We start from the raw sequence: 19,269 nt of genomic DNA on the forward strand, positions 1-19,269 counted from the left end.
ATATATAAAGATTTTAAAAAATCAGATCCCCAAAATTGAGACCCATTCCAAAAATGGGCATCTGAGACGAATACACACTTCTCAAATGAAATACATATGGCAAATAAATATATGAAAAATGTTCATCATCAGTGGTCAACAGAGAAATGGAAATTAATACAACACAAAGTTCCATCTCACTCCAGAAAGAATGGCCAGGATTATAAAAACTAGCAACAACAATTTCTGGAGAACGTGTGTGGAGAAAGGAAGTCTTCTGCACTGTTGATGGGAGTGTAGAGTGGTGCAACTACTGTCGAGGTCATCCTGGAGGTTCCTCCAAAACTGGGCTGGGAAGTCCTCTTTGATCCAGCTATCCCACTTCTTGGCATATTCCCAGAAGAACTGAAAATACCATGCCACAGTGGTATATGTGCATGCATGTTTATAGCAGCAAAATTTATAATAGCCAGATCTTGGAAACAACCTAAGTGCCCATCAACTGAGGAATGGATAAAATGTTGTGGTATTTTTATACAATGGAGTACTACTCTGCTATAAAGAATGATCTCATTGAGAGATTTACAATTAAATGTGTGCAACTAGAAACCATACTTATAACTGAAATAAATCAAACACACATGTTTAAATACCTTATAGTTTCCTTAGTGTCAAAAATGATGAGTACATAAAAATGCAATAATTATAGTGAACAGATAAGAACTTGCTTACAAGGAAAAAACAACATCTCAGGGAAAAGCAGGAAAAAGAAAAAGGAAGGGAAAAGAAAAATGTCTAAGATTATATACTCACACTTAGGATAGCTAAGATGATTTTGCTACAAATTCATAAGTTCTTGGAACAAAATATTTAACATTCATTTGATTCATATGATTGGAACAGTTGTGCATGTTATTGTATAGTGATGTGAGGAACTCGTGAAGATCATTATGTGAAATAGAAACCCCAGTTATGCCTTGTTTTTAAGGCCTGAACTGTCATCATTTTGGATGCTTTGTTATTGTTCTTTACATCTTTGATTCATATTTCTCTAGGAATTTGTTTTGTTGTGTCTTGGTTTGTTTTGTTTTTCCCTCTACTACAGAAAGGATAGGTATACCTTTATACCTATGTATCCCTAGAACTTCTAAAATGCTTGAGAAGTGATAATATAATGCATGATGAAATGAACAGCTACTTTGAAGAAAAAGAGACACTAAGGTATCCAGTGCAGGTTCCAGTGTCATAATGTGAAATCCAATGATACTATTATGCTGTTTTCAGAGATTTTAGTCTGCTTTGTTTTGTTTAATTTCAATATATATGAAAGTATGTACAGCTATTTTAAAAAGAATGAGAGACATTAGGGCAGCTATTGTTGACTTCTTTATTATCTGGTCTTGAAAAACTAAAATGCCTTCATCATCCAGTTCTGATCAGTTCTATACTATTGTGCTTTGTATGAATTCATTATATATGAAGATATGGACAACTATTTGGAAGAAAAAAAGAGACATAATGATAGACAGTGAAGATCTCCAGTTTTCTTGCTTTAAAATCTGTGTCTTTTACATTGTTATCTTACAATGTGCTTTGTTATGTTTAATTTTACCCTCTGTAAAAATATTAGAAAAACACTAGAGGAGTGACCTTATCATTAATAAAAAATACTGTCATAGAAATGTATCCAAAAATAGACAAGAACACAGTATAAATAACGATTTCAGATATTTGTATTTTTAATGAGTTGATTGATATATGTGAGGACTTTGGTCCTCATTTCAATATTCCTTCATGTCAATATTATAGCTTCCTACTTAAAAACAATTATTCCCAAAGATATTATGTCATCAAAGCATCATAGAATAGAACAAAGGCATGATTGGGGCTGTGGATTTAGCTCAGCGGCACTAGCACCTGCCTTGCATGCGCATGGTCGTGAGTTCTATCCCAGGTACCAGAAAAAAAAAGAGAACAAAGACATTATCTCATAACATTCAGAAGCAACCATAATCCAGAGAAAAGTTCCAAGATGAATTCTGCATTGAAAGTGTTGTTATGGGTCTTATACCATAATTTATATATTCTAGAAAGATTACTGTAAATAATGATTTCCTGTAAAGACAACTTATGGTCATGTGTTGTTGAAATGGGACTTAGAGCTGAATCTCCCCCAAAGTTCCTCTCTTTAACTAAATCTATGTGTTACTGCTCTGCTAGAGGCAAGATTGAAAGCTATGTACTGTGAAGAGTTTATGTCATCTTGCTCTTACAGGATTCCTAAATTCTGTCTTCTTTCAAGATGGTTATAAATTGCTGATTGTTTCCATTCCCTGGATTGCCCCCAGCCAGGTTCTAAGGAACAATCCCTGAGATCTGATATCTTGAATTCTACAACAGTGGGATCTTGGCAATGGAAAACAGAGCAATATAGTCTATGTTTGGTATCTGTGTTTAAAAAATACCAGTAAAGCAAATTAAGCCATTGCAATATAAACATAAAAAATTTTATGTGAAAAAATAAAACTTTATGGAAATGAATATATTGAAAGAAAAAGATGCAACATATGTACATGACACACTATACATCACTGTTGGTATAAAAGCAGGAATCGTATCAGGTCATATGAAAAACAAAATTTGCTAATATACAAGTTGTGTGAACAGACTTCAACTTTGTCAAAAACTCATGATGGCATGTCTTTGAAAATAGGTATCATTAGAAAATATAGCATCAAATAAAAAATGTTCCTTGCTACACAGAATACAGAAACCCCAAAACTTAAAAAAACAATGGTGTAAAATTCTAATGGTAAAAATTACAAAAATAAGATTTTTAATGGCCTATTTCTCCCAATATTAAGGATAAAATAAAAACAGCATGAAGTGTAAATGGTACTTGAAAGTAAAAAGTACATTTGGATCAACTATGTTTCATTAAGACATTACAGACTAAGCTCATACACTCAGGGAACTCAATATTTTTAAATACTGCACATAGATAATCTATATTTGTGATATATTAAGAACCACACAATGTATGTAGTTTCTCATATCTTCATCTGGGATGTTTTCTTTGGAACATTTGTGAGGAAACACTGACATAAAATGCTTTGTATTATTTCTACAGAATTTCACTAAATGAAACAACTTTATGGCATTTTCCAAATTGGCTTAGATATATAGTTTCTTCCCATGATGCTTTTTGATTTGAAATAAATATATATAGTCATGTACTTGTGTGCACAGAATCTTCTTTCACATTGTTTATGGAAATAGGGCTTCTCCTCAATTACCTTCATAATGTGTATGTAATTAAGACTTAGAAAAACCCTTTCTACATTGCTTGCATATATAGGGTTTGTTTTAATTTTTTATTTAAAAAAAGATTAAGATAAAAGAGGACATAACAAAACAGGTCAGAACAGAACAATTTAAGCAACATAGTGTTTCAATACAAGAAAACCCAACATAACAGTAGCTACCATAATGTCTCTTTCCTTGAAACCTTTGAGTATACCATCATATACTATAGTATCAAATATAAAAAGACAGTGTAAAATGATTCAAAAGAATCAAAGTATTACAGGGTATTAAGAACCAACTAACAGAAAATGAACAATGGTTTCTACATTATCTTCTTGCCTATAAAAACTTTTGTTTATACTATCACATAAAATAAAATCCAATAACATACAACATGAAAAAACTGATGGAGACAGAAGAACAAAAGCTTGGTGAGACTTCAAAACAAGATGGTATTAAATCAGCACTAGCTATTATAATGTCTTGTTTTCTTTAAAATAACTGTTCATACCATCACAGAAAATAAAATAAATAAAATGCTGAATGAAACCATTCCAATTAATGAATGAAAACATTATAAAGCTTCAAAACAATATTATGGGGAATCATGATTACCACATACTTTTATATATTCTTTTCTTACACTAGGGAAACTATTAGATATCTATAAATTTGAGTTTGATTTATTTCCCTTATGAGTATGGTCTTAAGGTATGTCCATTTTTTTATAAATATCTCAGTGTGATCATAGCGGAGAAGTAATCCATTGTATAAAAATACCACAACCTTTTTATCCATTCCTCAGTTGATGGACACTTAGGTTGTTTCCAAGATCTGGCTAGTACAAAATGTGCTACTATAAACATGGGTGCACATACATCACTGTGGTATGATGTTTTCATTTCTTCTGGGAATATGTGTAGAAGAGGAATAGCTGGAACAAAGGGGACCTCCAATTCAAGCTTTCTGAAAAATCTGCAGACTGACCTCCACAATGGTTGTACAAGTCTACACTTCAAACAACACTGCAGGAGAGTTCCTTTTTCCACACTACCTCTCCAGCATTTGTTGTTGATAGTTTTCTTGATCCTGGCCATTCTTTCAGGAGACGGAATCTCAATGTGGTTTTAATTTCATTTCTCTAATGGTGATGAACATTTTTTTCACATATTTATTTGCCATTTGTTTCTGCATCTGAGAATTGTGTATTCATCTCAGATGACCATTTTTGGATTGGATCTTCAAATTTTGGATGCCTCATTTTTTTTACTTTATTTATTAATATTAAGAAGAAAAGGTAAAACAAATTTTTACAACAAAATAATGAAAAAGTAACAATTGTTGATAAATTACACATTATCTTTAGTCACTCAAGTACAAAATATGGGCATAAAAATTACTTCAATCAATATTAGCACAACCTTTCCTGTTCAGTGAACTAAGTGACACTAATGGTATAACTAACTTGCATTTTTTTTCTTTTCCCTTCTATCCTTTCTCTTTTCCCCTATCTTAGCTTCTTCTTTTTATTGAAGTTTCCTTCCATTTCACAGTGACTATTGTATATTTTGAACCTTATGGCTTCACATATGTCACTGTGGTGTGATGTTTTTCAATCCCTCTGGGAAGATACACAGAAGGGGACTACCTGGGATGAATGGGACCTTTAATCTTAATTTTTTGAGGAATCTCCACACTGATTTCCACAGTGTTTGTACTAATCTACTCTCTAACCAACAGTTGTAAAGGGTTTCTTTTTCCCTACAGAACCAGGAGCATTTTTTTATTGGTTGATATATTTTTTTTTAAATTAAATGATTTTTTAATGAATAAGGGAGAGGATTAAAGGGGGCATAACAACATAATACAGGTTAAAGCATGACACTTTCAGCAACCTAGTGCTTCACCACCAAATAACCCGACTTAATAGTAGTTACCATAGTGTCTTTTTCTTTGAAATATCTGAATATAACTTCTTATGCTGTAGCATCAAATATATCAAGACTGTGTAACACCATTCAAGTGGATGAAAGCATTGTACAGTATTTAGAACCAGCTAACAGAAAAAAATGATCAATGGTTTCAATATTATCTCTTTGCCTGTAACAATTTTTGGTTATACTACCACATACGATAAAGTCCAGCAAGTTACAACATAATAAAATCAATGGAGACAAAAGAACCATAGTTTGGTACATCTTTAAGACAAGATGTTATTAAATCAGCACTAGCTGTTATTATGTCTTATTTTCTTCAAAGTGGCTGTTCATTGCATCACCGACCATGATATCAAACAGCCCAGAATAAATCCATTCCAAGTAATTAGTGACAATTTTATAAGGCTTCAAGACCATATAATGGGGAATCATGGTTATCACGTACATTTATATATTTGATTCATTTCCTACACTAGGGAAACTATTTGGAGTTCACAGATGCAAGCTTGATTTAGTTCACTTATGAGTATGGTTTCAAGCTGTGCCCATTTATTGATAAATAGCTCAATGTGATCCTTCTTTATAGCTGAGTAGTACTCCATTACATAGAAGTACCACAGCTTTTTTATCCATTCCTCGGTTGACGGACATTTGGGTTGTTTCCATGATCTAGCAATTACAAATTGCACTGCTATAAGCATAGGTGCACATATGTCACTTTGGTATGCCTCATTTCTTTCAATTCATTATATGTTTTAGACAGAAGCCCTCTGCCTGAAAGACAGTTCCCTAAGATTGATTCCAAGTTGGTAGGTTTTCTTTTAACTATGCTAGAGATTTCTATTGATGTGCAGAAACTTTTTCATAAAAAGAAATACCAGTTATTGACCCTGGAAAGTACTTCTCAGGCAGTTCGATTCCTGTTCATGAATTCTCTATCTACCTCTATGTCTTCAACGTTTTTACTCAATTTGTCTTCCAATAGATTTCATGTTTCTTTTTTTATATTCAGATCTTTGAAGAACTTAGATTTTAATTTAGTACATGGAGATACGCATGAATCTAGCTTTAGTTTTTGGCATACGGAGAGCAAGTTTTTCAAACACCATTTAATAAAGAGACTATCATTCTTCCAGTGAACATGTTTGACCTCTTTATCAAAGATAAGATGGTTTAGTGTGTTTACAGTTGTGGTTGTATCTTCTAATCTATTCATTCAGCTCTGTTTTGATTCCAGTACCACATTGATTTTACTACAGTTGCTTTGTAGTATAACTTTAAGTCAGGGATTGTGATGACTCCTGCCTTGCCTTTGCTGCTTAAAATTGTCTTTGCTATTCTAGCTCTCTTCGGGTTCCAGATGAATTTTAAGTGTGATTTGTCTAGATCTATGAGGTGTTTTCATGGTATTTTTACTGAGATTGGATTGAATCTGTGTAAGAGTTTTGGGAGAATGGCCACTTTCACAATACTTACTCTTCTTATCCATAAGCAAGGTGTGTATTTCCAATTCTGAGATTCTCTTCAATATCTTTTTTCAGTGTATTATAATTTTCCCTATATAAATGTTTCACTTTTTTAGTGAGAATTATTCCTAAATATTTATTTTTTGGTTGCTAATGTGAAGGGTGTGGCTTCTCTTATTTTTCTCTCTGTCATTTTGTTGTTAGTATACAGAAATGCTAGTGGTTTTGAGTATTTATTTTGTTTCCAGCTACATTGCTGAATTTAGTTATTATACATATGGTTTTTACACTGTGGATTCTTTCATGTATTTGACAATAATTATGTGTACTGAAAGCTTTATCAACTTTCACACATGTGTATAGTTTCTCCTGGATTCTGGATTCTGCTGAACCTTTCCCCATATTGCTTATATTTATAAGACTTCTCATGAGTGTGAGATCTTTCATGGAGTTCACAATAGTCCTGTGTACTAAAAGTTTTCCCACATTGCTTACATACATATGGTTTCTCACCAGTGTGAGATCTTTCATGTACTTTACAATAACTCTGTGTGCTGAAAGCTTTCCCACATTGCTTACACACATAAGGTTTCTCACCAGTGTGAGATCTTTCGTGTACTTTACAATTCGTCTTGGTACTGAAAGCTTTCCCACATTGCATACATACAAAAGGTTTTTCACCAGTGTGAGTTCTTTCATGCCTTTTACAATTCCTCTGTATACTGAAAGCTTTCCCACACTGCTTACATACATAAGGTTTCTCACCAGTGTGAGATCTTTCATGTCTTTTAGAACACACCTGTGTACTAAAAGCTTTTCCACATTGCTTACATACATAAGGTTTCTCACCAGTGTGAGATCTTTCATGTACTTTACAATAACTCTGTGTGCTGAAAGCTTTACCACATTGCTTACATACATAAGGTTTCTCACCAGTGTGAGACCTTTCATGTACTTTACAATATCTCTGTTTGATGAAAGCTTTCCCACATTGCTTGCATACATAAGTTTTCTCACCAGTGTGAGAATTTTCATGTAATTTACAATCACTCTTTGTGCTTAAATCTTTCCCACATTCCTTATATACATAAGATTTTTCACCAGTGTGAGATTTTTCATGTAGCTTACAATAACTCTTTGTACTGAAAGCTTTCCCACATTGCTTACATAAATAAGGTTTCTCAAGAGTATGAGATCTTTCATGTAGTTTACAGTAACTCTGTGTGCTGAAAGCTTTCCCACATTGTTTACATACATAAGGTTTCTCACCAGTGTGAGATTTTTCATGAAGTTTTCCATAACTTTGTGTGCTGAAAGCTTTCCCACAATGCTTACATACATAATGTTTCTTGCCAGTGTGAGACGTTTCATGTAATTTACAATTTATCTTTGTACTGAAAGCTTTCCCACATTGTTTACATACATAAGGTTTCTCACCAGTGTGAGTTCTTTCATGTACTTTACAATAACTCTGTGTACTGAAAGCTTTCCCACATTGCTTACATACATAAGGTTTCTCACCAGTGTGAATTCTTTCATGTCTTTTACAATGCTCCTGTTTACTGAAAGCTTTTCCACATTGCTTACATACATAAGGTTTTTCACCAGTGTGAGTCCTTTCATGTAGTTTGCAGTCACTCAGTGTGCTAAAAGCTTTCCCACATTGCTTACATACATAAGGTTTTTCACCAGTGTGAGATCTTTCATGTACTTTACAATAACTTTGTGAGCTGAAAGCTTTCCCACATTGCTTACATGCAAAAGGTTTCTCACCAGTGTGAGATCTTTCATGTAGTTTACCATAACTTTGTGTGCTGAAAGCTTTCCCACATTGTTTACATACATAAGGTTTCTCACCAGTGTGAGACCTTTCATGTACTTTACAATAACTCTGTGTGCTGAAAGCTTTCCCACATTGCTTACATACATAAGGTTTCTCACCAGTGTGAGTTCTTTCATGTCTTTTACAATGTTCCTGTTTACTGAAAGCTTTCCCACATTGCTTACATACATAAGGTTTCTCACCAGTGTGAGCCCTTTCATGTAGCTTACAATAACTCTGTGTGCTGAAAGCTTTCCCACATTGCTTACATACATAAGGTTTCTCACCAGTGTGAGATCTTTCATGTAGTTTACAATTCCTCTGTGTGCTGAAAGCTTTCCCACATTGCTTACATATGTAAGGTTTTTCACCAGTGTGAGATTTTTCATGTAGTTTACAAGAACTCTGTGTGCTGAAAGCTTTCCCACATCGCTTACATACATAAGGTGTCTCACCAATGTGAGATCTTTCATGTACTTTACAATAACTCTGTGTGCTGAAAGCTTTCCCACATAGTTTACATATATAAGGTTTCTCACCAGTGTGAGTTCTTTCATGTCTTTTACAGTGATCCTGTTTACTGAAAGCTTTCCCACATTGCTTACATACATAAGGTTTCTCACCAGTGTGAGCTCTTTCATGTCTTTTACAATTCCTCTGTATACTAAACGCTTTCCCACATTGCTTACAAACATACTTTTTCTCCTCCATCTGAATTGTTTCTTTTTGTTGAGAAATAGTATCTGTGCTGAAAAATTTCCCACACTGGTTACTTGCAGAGGTTATATCCCCCTTGTGGTTTGTCTGATAGATCTGAACATCCCTGGGTTTGCTGGAGACATTAAACTTTTTTGGACATACAAATATCTTGTCTCTAAGATGAGTTCTTTCACTAAGACCAGAGCAGGATTTCTCACACTGATCATGTTCACATTGTTTCTTGCCAGCCTCTGTCCTTGCATGATTCTGAAAGGATTGCAAATCATCACAGTTGTTTCTATTTTCATTACATTTAAACAGCTTCCCTTTAGGTTCAAAATACTCATCTGTTTTTACTCCACAGTGAGCTCTAATGGACATGTTTAGTGCAAAAGGCCCAATCTGAAGCTTTGTACAAGAAAGCCTTTCAATTGGTTTTAAACCACATGATTTCATATAGACATTAGCATCTTGATTACAGAGGAAGCATTCTTTATGCTGATTCCAACCTTTACACTGCTGGCATTTCTCAGTGTCTTCATTCCTGTAAAAGATAAAGATGACAATATAAAATGGCTCTCCACATCAATGATTTAATAGAGCACGTGCTTTTTTAATGCATGCTAAGAAATTTGATTATAAATTAAAAGAATACAACATGGATTCTTTGGAGAAAGCTTTTCCTTAAAAAGTGGTATTTTTCAAAAATTTTCAGTTGGTACATTTTATAATACACTAATTTTAGTTTTGTTTTCAATAACATATGTAACACATATTGATTAATTTTAATACCATTTCCTATTCACTCTTCATGTTCTACTCTTATCCCATTTTTCTTCCCCATCTCTAAAATATTAATTTCCTTTCGTATGTTCTCTTAACTACAGCTATACAAAACACCTAAAGAAAATGTCATACATATTCATGACGTTGATGATAAAGCAACATTTTTTATATTACAAATTTGATAGTGTTATTTGTATGATTTCACTTGTAATTGCATTTCTTATTTTGGAATATTTTTGTGTTTGGTTTTCAAACTGTACAATTCAGGTTGCATATAGTTTTCGAGAGTACTGATGAAATTAAATTTAAAGATAGTGTTGTTTTCTTGATTTTCATGTTTCTCCTTCTGTGTTGTGTTAAGGAGTATACATTTTTCTACAAATTACCTTATATTTCTGCAATAGTTATTGCAGTCTTCTTCCACTTTCTGGTTATCCAAGAGTCTCTCTGCATTATAGACACATAAATAAAAGTAATCACTACATTATTACATTAAAAATTAACACAAACCAATTAAATTCATGATAGAATATAAGCAGGCCAGATTAATTCTAATTGTTTTCACATTCTGTTTAATTACACTGCACTGAAGAGTACAAAACAATCTCTTCTGAATGTATCAATACGAAAGAGATTTCATTCTTACCTAGAGTCACAATGTTCTGAAAAGTTTCCTCCAACACATCTCTGTAGAGCTTCTTTTGGGATGCACTCAGCAAAGTCCACTCCTCACTGGTGAAGTTCACAGTCACATCCTCAAAGGTCACTGACCCCTAGAGGATCATACACATATTTCTTGAAGAAAAATTGAGATTAACAGCCTGGACTATGTGAACCTGTCTCATAAAAATTTTAACTGAGAATGAAGTGTGGTGGTACATGTCTGTAATCCCAGCACTCAGGAGGCTGGGGCAAGAAGATCATCATGACTTCAAGATCATTATGAGCTATAGAACAAGTTCACAATCAGCTTGATCTACATCATGAGACTCTGGCTTAAAAAATGAAGCATAATAACAAAAAAAGCTGCTTCGTGGTGGCTTATGACAAAAAGGACTGGACATAACTACAGCTTGAAAAATTATCGTAGTGTTACAATCTGCACTCCAATAAAAGTTATACAACACACCTAAATCTCTAATTCAGAAACTTATGGAGAGAAAGAAGCCACCAAGAATGCCTTTCAAAATGGTCACTGCATATTCCCAACAACAAAAATTACAACATTTTGGACACAAAAATTATAATATATGCTGAATTTAACTGTGCACTATTATAATAATATATTTTTACACACAACTGTGATCATATTATTCTGCAAAGCTGTGACAGGAGTAAAAGGACTTCAAGCTCAGCCTGGTCTATATACTGAGAATAAGTGACAAAATTCCAAATAATGACAAGTCAAGATGTAAAGGCTCAGGTTATTCTCTAGAAGAAGTTCCTGAGCTCAATTCCTACCAACAAAACAAATACCTTTTAATTTTGCCTATTTTTGTGAAAAACTATCTCCATTACAGAGATAATGTTGCTCAAGGAATTTTAAGCTAAAAAAAATTTACTATTAACTTATCATTGATTAGTTGAATGTAGTAGCAACAAGAGAATTGCATATATAATGATTTAAAGTTATAACTTTCTTTCAGCCTATATATGTGAATCACTTTCCAAGTTCCCTAGCACAGAGCTCATAGTTCAGTTCCACACTAGGCAGTTTTCAGAGGGAAATTCCTTCTTCAGGAGCTGATTTTGCCTGCCACCACCATCCACTGCTTTCCCATGTTGTATGTACTTTCATGTGCCCTTCCTAGGCAGAATACCATTCTCCATTTAACTACTGACATGTCTGCAGACCTACAATTGGCACTTTTCACCTGCTGTAATACTGCTTCTACATTTTGTCCTACCTCCTTCAGTATATCAGGTTTTTGTTTTTGAGACAGGTTATTCCCCTGTATGTAAGACTTGCCTTGAAATTATTCTGTAGCTGAGGGTGAAATTGAACACCTAAAAATCCTCCTACATCAGCCTCCTGAATACTAGGATGACACTCATGTGGCACCAGACCAAGCTAGAATTTTCATTTTTTGAAATAATATCTACAACCTACTCATGCACCATAGCAATTGTGTGAAAAACTTGTTTTTCCTACTTTTACAAGGCATACACAAGGCATATGTAGAATGCCCTACCTCAAGAGATTCAGTTTGTGTTTATTACTCAAACCCTTATGAAAGTTGTTCTTTAGACATTATTTTCATCCTTCATTTTTCCAGTGAAAATTTGTTGTCCAAATTGATGTTAGATCCCAGGGTAAAAATATGAATCTATGAGATTCAAAAAGAATTATAGATTTGTGGCAGTAAAAGTGCCAGCCTTTCCCACATCAAGTTGTCTCTTGCACCACTAATTGGGGAGCCTGTTGCCTGGTAAAAGACTGCTTTGCTTCCATAATACAAGCCATGCCTGTAAAGGTTTCCTTCCATGCACTATGCTATAACCCATGCCTACTTCCCAATCAGTACTCATAAAAGTCTTGGGCACTCTGATTCATGGTCCCTTTCCCAGTAAGAACAACTGGTAATCCCAGATCCTTGGGAACTTCCAATCTTTCTTTCTTTTGTTTTTTGTTCTTAATATCTGGGCCACATTGCTGGATAGGGGAGAGAACACTATTCACAGTTTTCATTTGGAACCTGTATCTAAACTTTTAACAAATTCAGCATACTCTAATTAGTTATCACAGTTCCTATTCTTTTACTGAGACAAAGTATAAAATACACTCAGAGGAATTTATATTGCTCTACAAGTTCAAAAACTTGTCTATTGGATCCAAAGCCCAAAGTAGTTGATAAAATGCAAAGGTGAAGGAAGGATGTTTAAGTCAAGGCAGTATGGATGGGGGCAGAGGTGGAAGGATCTGCAAACAAGAATACACTTTTCCAGGTCCTGCCCTGAGTGATATGCCTCCAAAAATTCCCTTTCTCCTAACCTCACATTCTGATACTGAAATCAACAGTGAATGAAATCACTGAAGAAGAGAGGGCTCATTGAATCCAATCAGTTTGCAAGGTTGTGTGACATTTAGAAGATATTGCAGATATAAAACAAAATAGCTATCTGATGCTGGTAGAAAAATCAGCACAAAACACAGCAGTCTCACCCTCACTGAAACCTCACACATCTGTCATGAGTCTCTCATCAAACCTCCCACTCACTGCATGGTGAGGAATGGAATTTTACATGCACATCTCATGTTTATTGTGTCCCATTTGCTTGCACTATCTGTCCCTTATAGAACTCTCACATGCATTTACAGTGTGTTTGAGACCTAAATCTTTTTTGCTCTGCAGAGACAAAGGCTAAGAGCCTGACTGGCCTGGACGTGCATCAACCAGCAAATGTTATTTTTTTAAACTAGATTACTCAAATGAATATATCAGAAACCAACTTGGCAATGAGACAAACATCCTTTTTACAGTCCAGTCTGTAGCTAACACAGCAATTTTTCTGCATTTGCCACACAATGAATAAACCTTGACACTCATTACATCAATCCTAACTTTCTGATTTTCTACCAGACACACTGGTTTTGAGACAAGGGCAGTGCTTTTGCCTCATTTCCTCATTTCTTCACTGTAGACAGAACAAAGAACCCAGAGAAAAGCTTGAGAAGCAACAATAGTACAGCAAAATGAAATAGTTTCTGTGTCCCTTGGATTACTACCTGAGTTAGAAGGAAAATCTGAATGGGCCTAATTCATGCAGCAATAATCTTCTCTCTCATATCAGACTATTGGTGCTGCATAGTTAATTATAGCCTTTTCATCAGAGAAGGCCTCATAACTCTTCTGCACTTGGCCACTTAATTCCTCCTTAACCTTCCTAATCAGAAAGTACACCACAAATGATTTATTACCAGCAATGGTTTAAGCAGGTTTTTCAAATACACATGAAAATGTGTGTCACCATGTCCACTTTACGGTCAATATTTTAGAATCTATGCCTCAGCCTGCTCACTGGTTCCAATGATAGAGATTTTTTGGTGAAGATCTCTCAGTTCAGGGGATAAGGGACATATCATATCATGGATACTTTAACTTCTATTTACCAATTGCAGGTCTTAAAAATCTCTATTTGTGTGTCTGGGGATTATCTATTAATTTCTGAATTTGGTACTGTCACTAACTTACCTCATTATTTACTCCCATGACATTCACTCTAAAATTAACGTATTTATTGGAGTCTCAGGACACCCCTTAGAAGATTTCTGTAAGGCTATGGCCTATTTCTTGTGTTGAAGTACATTTCAGCCACACATTTTTTAGAATTCCAGACACCCCTACTGTACTTCTGTGTAGACAATTCTTGGGCAAGCCATGGAGAACTCTTGTTCTCACTAGGATAGAGGCTATCTAATGTTTCCCTTGCTAGGATTATGAATGGCCCTTCCATGTGGAGAGAGAATGAGAACAGGACTGTCTTTCCTATTTGGATTTATTGAAAGATCCTTCCTAATTGTTATCATCAAGAGCTTCAGGAGGCCTAAGAAATGTTTCCTAGTGACCTGTAATACAGAGGCCCCTTAAAGAAAAAAAAAAAAAAAAAACAAAACAGCTTTTATAACAGTCATATTATTGGGGTAAAAAAAAATGTTCAGCCTAAGGAGATTGGTACAGGACTTCCATCTCATTAATGTAATGTTATAACTTATTCACCCTAATCCCAGCTTCATGCAAATGGCTCTCTGTCATAGATATTAAAGATGTCTTCTTTATATCCCTTTGGAACCAAGGACACAAAATTTATTTGTCTGTGAAAACTTCCTTACTGACTTTGGACAACAAATTTCAGCAGTCCTCCCCTGTTATCATAAGAGCTCACACCAGTTTGGGTTGAAGTACAAGAAATATCAAAGACCCAAAGTTGTTTTAAGTTCAGCAAAGGTATATTGTACTCTCGGAGGATATCTGCTGTCCTTCAGCAGTTGACTCTTCAGACAAGGGCCAAAATAAAGACACAGGAAAACACAAGGACAACTAAAGAGTGAGGAAATCTGATACAAAGTGTGAAATATTTCTTTTCATTGCAATTCAACCTTAATTCCAAAATGTGGCAGAGACACAATTTTCAGCTGCATGTAAACTCACCTAAGTCCAGAAGAACAATGGCCAGTGTCATCAAGATGCTATAACTGAAAGAATGGGTCTTAGTAACAGTTGTTAGCCATATCTAAAGCTGGCTTCATTCAACAACTCCTAACTATGAGCAGATTGGTAGAAATTGCTTGGAATGAATCCTGCCCCTGTACACAATTGGCACCAAGCAATTGGTAGACAATTCACAATATCCACAATTTAAAAGGTATTAATGTGTTTGCTCCAAATTTTGTAGAATTTTCATTTGAGAGGATCTGGGAAGATTGATTAACAGTAAGCAGCAGAGTAAACACCCTCTCTGAGAGAAACAGAACATATGTCTGAATATAGCATTATTGGGGAAGACAAGAAAGAAGGAATTGGATCTCCATGACCCTAGATGACTGTAAAGTTAAAATTGAAGCCCACAGCTGGCAGCAAACTCACCTGGAGCTAGAATCACCATGTTAGAAAAGCTGCTGAAACCAGGGGATACACAGTCACAGTGAATGTGATGGCTGGCAAGTCCAAATGCCTCTACAGGGAGATGTGACTGCAGAGGGGAACAGCAGCCTGAAGAACTCCACAGGCTGGCTTTTAGTGTGGGGGCCTCAGTTCTCTGGCAGGAGTGGACAATTTGCCAGGGACCATTTTGGAGTTGGGCAGGGAAAGCCTGGAGCCAGAACTGCAGCTGGCTTCATTTGGCCACTCCCAGCTCTGAGCAGACTGGTAGAAATTTCTTGGAAAGAGTCCTGCTCCTGTACACATTCCAACAGCCATCACCGAGATTTCCCTAAAGCTATCCCCAACCAGCTTCTGCCCCCTATGTGTACTATTTGTAGTGAGTGCTTCCAGCTTGTTAACCAGCCTTGGAGGGAGGCAGGAGGCTGCCCCACCTTGTTTTCACTCCAGCAGTCACAGGTGAGCCACAGCATTCTGGAAAAAGCAGCAAACAGTTGTATAACAGCACCATGTTATGTTCACCATCAAATATCCCTAGCAAGCATGGGCTCCAAAAGGCAAATTTTCTTGTTTCAGAGAAATGGTAGCCAACATAGGAAGAGCTGGGGACATGAGGATCCACAGGTCTGGAAGAAACCAAGTACATGAGAAAAGGAAGAAGCAAAAGGCAGTCCCTGGCCTCCAACCCAAGCAGTACTGGTCAAGGAGATGTAAACACAGAAGAGACAGGGAGTCACACACCTGGAATTTCTGAAGTAAGAGTAACTGATGTGGGAGCTGGGGATTTAGCTCAGCGGCATAAGCGCCTGCCTTGTAGGCAGGCAGTCATGAGTTCGATCCCTGGTACCAGTAAAAATACAAAAAAAAAAAAAAAAAAAAAAAAAAAAGAGTAACTGATGTAAAGAATCAACTTCAATCACAGCTAGAAAAGAAATTAGAACAGAAATACTATCTCAGGTAAAAGAAGAAATGAGAAACATAATGAAAGAAATGCTAAGCATCCCTAAAAAAGAGACAGATGAAAGAGTAAAGGAGCACAGGAAAATGAGGACAATTTTCAATGACAAATATAAATAACACTTAGATTACATGAAACAGATCTGAAGAGATTAGCAGGAAATTAAAAGCTGGCAAAACTGCTTCAAAGAAACAAAAACAGACTATTATACCTTGAAGACAGGTTTGCAGCTTGCAATAATGAAAAGAAATATTTCTTAAATATCACAAAGAACCAAGAAATGACAATACAAAGGCTACTAGATGACAGGAAGATATATGATTTAAGAATAAAAATATGAGGGCAAAACCAGGAATAAATAGAAATGAAATTCAAAGCCTATTTACAGAAATAACTAAAGAAATCTTCCCAAACACAGGAAAAGGAAATGATATTCAGATAAGTGAGACATACAAAACTCCAGCCAGCTATGACCAAATTAATCTTCACCCAGATAGTAATAATCAAGATCCCAGAAACTGACTATAAAAACAAAATACTAAAAGTTGTCAGAGAAAATAAACAGATCATCTATAAAGGAAAACCCATCAAAATCATGAGACTTCTCGACACAAACCATCAAATCAAGAAGACCTGGTTCTTAAAAAAAAAAAATAGCCTCCACCCAGATTGACACACCCTGAAAAACAATCTTTTAAAATTAATGGAAAAACAAGATACTCCCATGACAAAGAACAGCTGATGGAATTCATGACCACATAACCAACCCTACAAAAAACACTGAAGGACATTCATTCTAGAAAGAGAAAACAAAGACAGGGATTCAGGAACAGGGAAGGGGATGTTCACTGAATGGGGCAGACTGTGGAATGAATGGGAAAATAGACAAACAATGGCATAAAAATAGCATGGAAGAGATGAGGCAGAGGAGGTTGGTCATAATTACTAATACAGTTGGCCTCTCTTCACCAATAAAAAGAAACACAGGCAGAGTGGATGAGGAGACAGGGTCATCAGTATGCTTTACATAAGAAATACATTGAAGTCAGAAATGTAGTTTATAGACTGAAAGTCAAAGATGAACAAACAATCCTCTATGTGATTGGCACCAGAAAAAAAGTGGTTTTCCCATCAGCTTCAGAATGGCTAGAAAACCATGACACTTCTATACAATAGAAAACTACTCAGCTATAAAGAAAGATAACCTTCAGACTCTTGTAGGTAAATGGATAGAACCTGAGATAATGCTCAGTGGTAAAAACATTTGTAGTCACTTAGTTCAATAGTAGCTTTCCTCTCTAATATCAAAACTAAAGGAGTTGGTGGGATCCAAATTGTTTAATACATCCTGTGAAAGTGGAAGGGGAGAAATTGTCTAAAAAGGGGGGCAGTGGCCATAGTTAATCTATTATCATGATTTTCAACACATTATTTTTCTTGCTCAGTTTAGTTTGGTTCTATTGTTTCCATTTGTCTACTTGTATTAGATTTGATGGCATGGACAGCTGTTCCAAACAGACTGAATATATTATGATTACAATTTTTGATTTCCTATTAGCTTCATTTGAAAACCTGATTGCTTTTATTGTTTTGCTTTGACTGATCTTATTCTATTCTGCTTTGTTTGATAGTACCAAGTCTGATGGTATAGGCAACTACTTCAAAGACAATGAAATGCACTGTGATACTCATTTTTGCTTGACTCTTATCTTCTGTTGAAGTCCTATAGTGTTTCCATTGTTTTGTTTTCATTGGTTTTGTTCTGTATTTTTTTTGTTTGATTTATTATGTCTGATGATACAGGCAATTCTTTTGAAGATAAGAGACATTACAGTAGCCATTACAGATCACCTTGTATTTTGTTTTTAAATCATGTACCATGTTCATTCCTTTGTTTTAATTGACTCTGATTTGTTTTGTCTCATTCGGTTTTATTCTCTGCAAAATGAAAATGAAGACTTTTCAGTCCATACCTTGCTGAATCCAAGGCAGGATGGCTTGGTAGAAGGGAATGGAAAACAGGATACTTATGCATGGCATGGCACAGGGAAGCAGAAAACATCATAGGAGGTGGAGAGATACACAAAAATTCATATGGATCGTATCCAGAGTGACTCACCTCTTTCACCAGGTGTTACCTCCTAACATCATACACAACTATGGCATAATCAAACATCATGTATCCATGATATCCAAGATTTGGTCTTTCACAGAATCCCCATTTGTCAGTACATGATGCTTCCATGGAACAACTATATCCCAATATAAAGCCACAATACACTTATGATTGCAAGGGCTAGGGAACAAATTTTAACACAGGAAATGAAAGTAAGCACAGTGGACTGACTCCATAACCATGGACAAGGGTTGATTGTATGAAAATGTGGAGATCATTTAATGGGTTTATGGCATATGGGTGATACAGTTTTAAGGGCATAGCAGGTTGAAAGTGTTTCATTATGACACTGAACATAATTTCAGATGTACAGAATCTATACACTAGGCATATAATATGTGTAGCATATATTTACCCCACAGCAATGCCCTCATTAGCAGTGTGAAGATGAACTCCAGCAAGTGTAGCACAAGGAGCGCTGGCTGGAGCTGCCACAGGAAACATAAAAAGCCAAAGAAAATCAACTGAGATTGGGTACAGTATTTCTAATGTAGCTGGGATCTAAAATGGAATAAAGATGCACAAGTGAGAACTCAGGCT

The 19,269-nt window shown here is 35.4% G+C and overlaps 1 protein-coding gene across 1 annotated transcript in view; it reads right to left on the reverse strand.

Annotated features, from left to right (window-relative positions):
• Nucleotides 1-3,325: 3,325 nt before the first annotated feature.
• Nucleotides 3,326-19,269, reverse strand: part of LOC100732245 (zinc finger protein 14-like) — a 45,067-nt gene continuing 29,123 nt past the window's right edge. The window contains exons 2-4 of the mRNA XM_023561396.2: nucleotides 10,642-10,768; nucleotides 10,382-10,442; nucleotides 3,326-9,753 (exon numbers count right to left, since the gene is read on the reverse strand). Coding sequence (XP_023417164.2) covers nucleotides 7,029-9,753; nucleotides 10,382-10,442; nucleotides 10,642-10,768 — 2,913 coding nt within the window. The 3' untranslated portion in view covers nucleotides 3,326-7,028. The remainder of the gene's footprint in view (nucleotides 9,754-10,381; nucleotides 10,443-10,641; nucleotides 10,769-19,269) is intronic.

This window comes from Cavia porcellus, unplaced genomic scaffold (assembly GCF_034190915.1).
Source record: "Cavia porcellus strain 051 isolate PalLab524CR breed Dunkin Hartley unplaced genomic scaffold, mCavPor4.1 scaffold_23, whole genome shotgun sequence".
NCBI classification, from domain to species: Eukaryota; Metazoa; Chordata; class Mammalia; order Rodentia; family Caviidae; genus Cavia; species Cavia porcellus.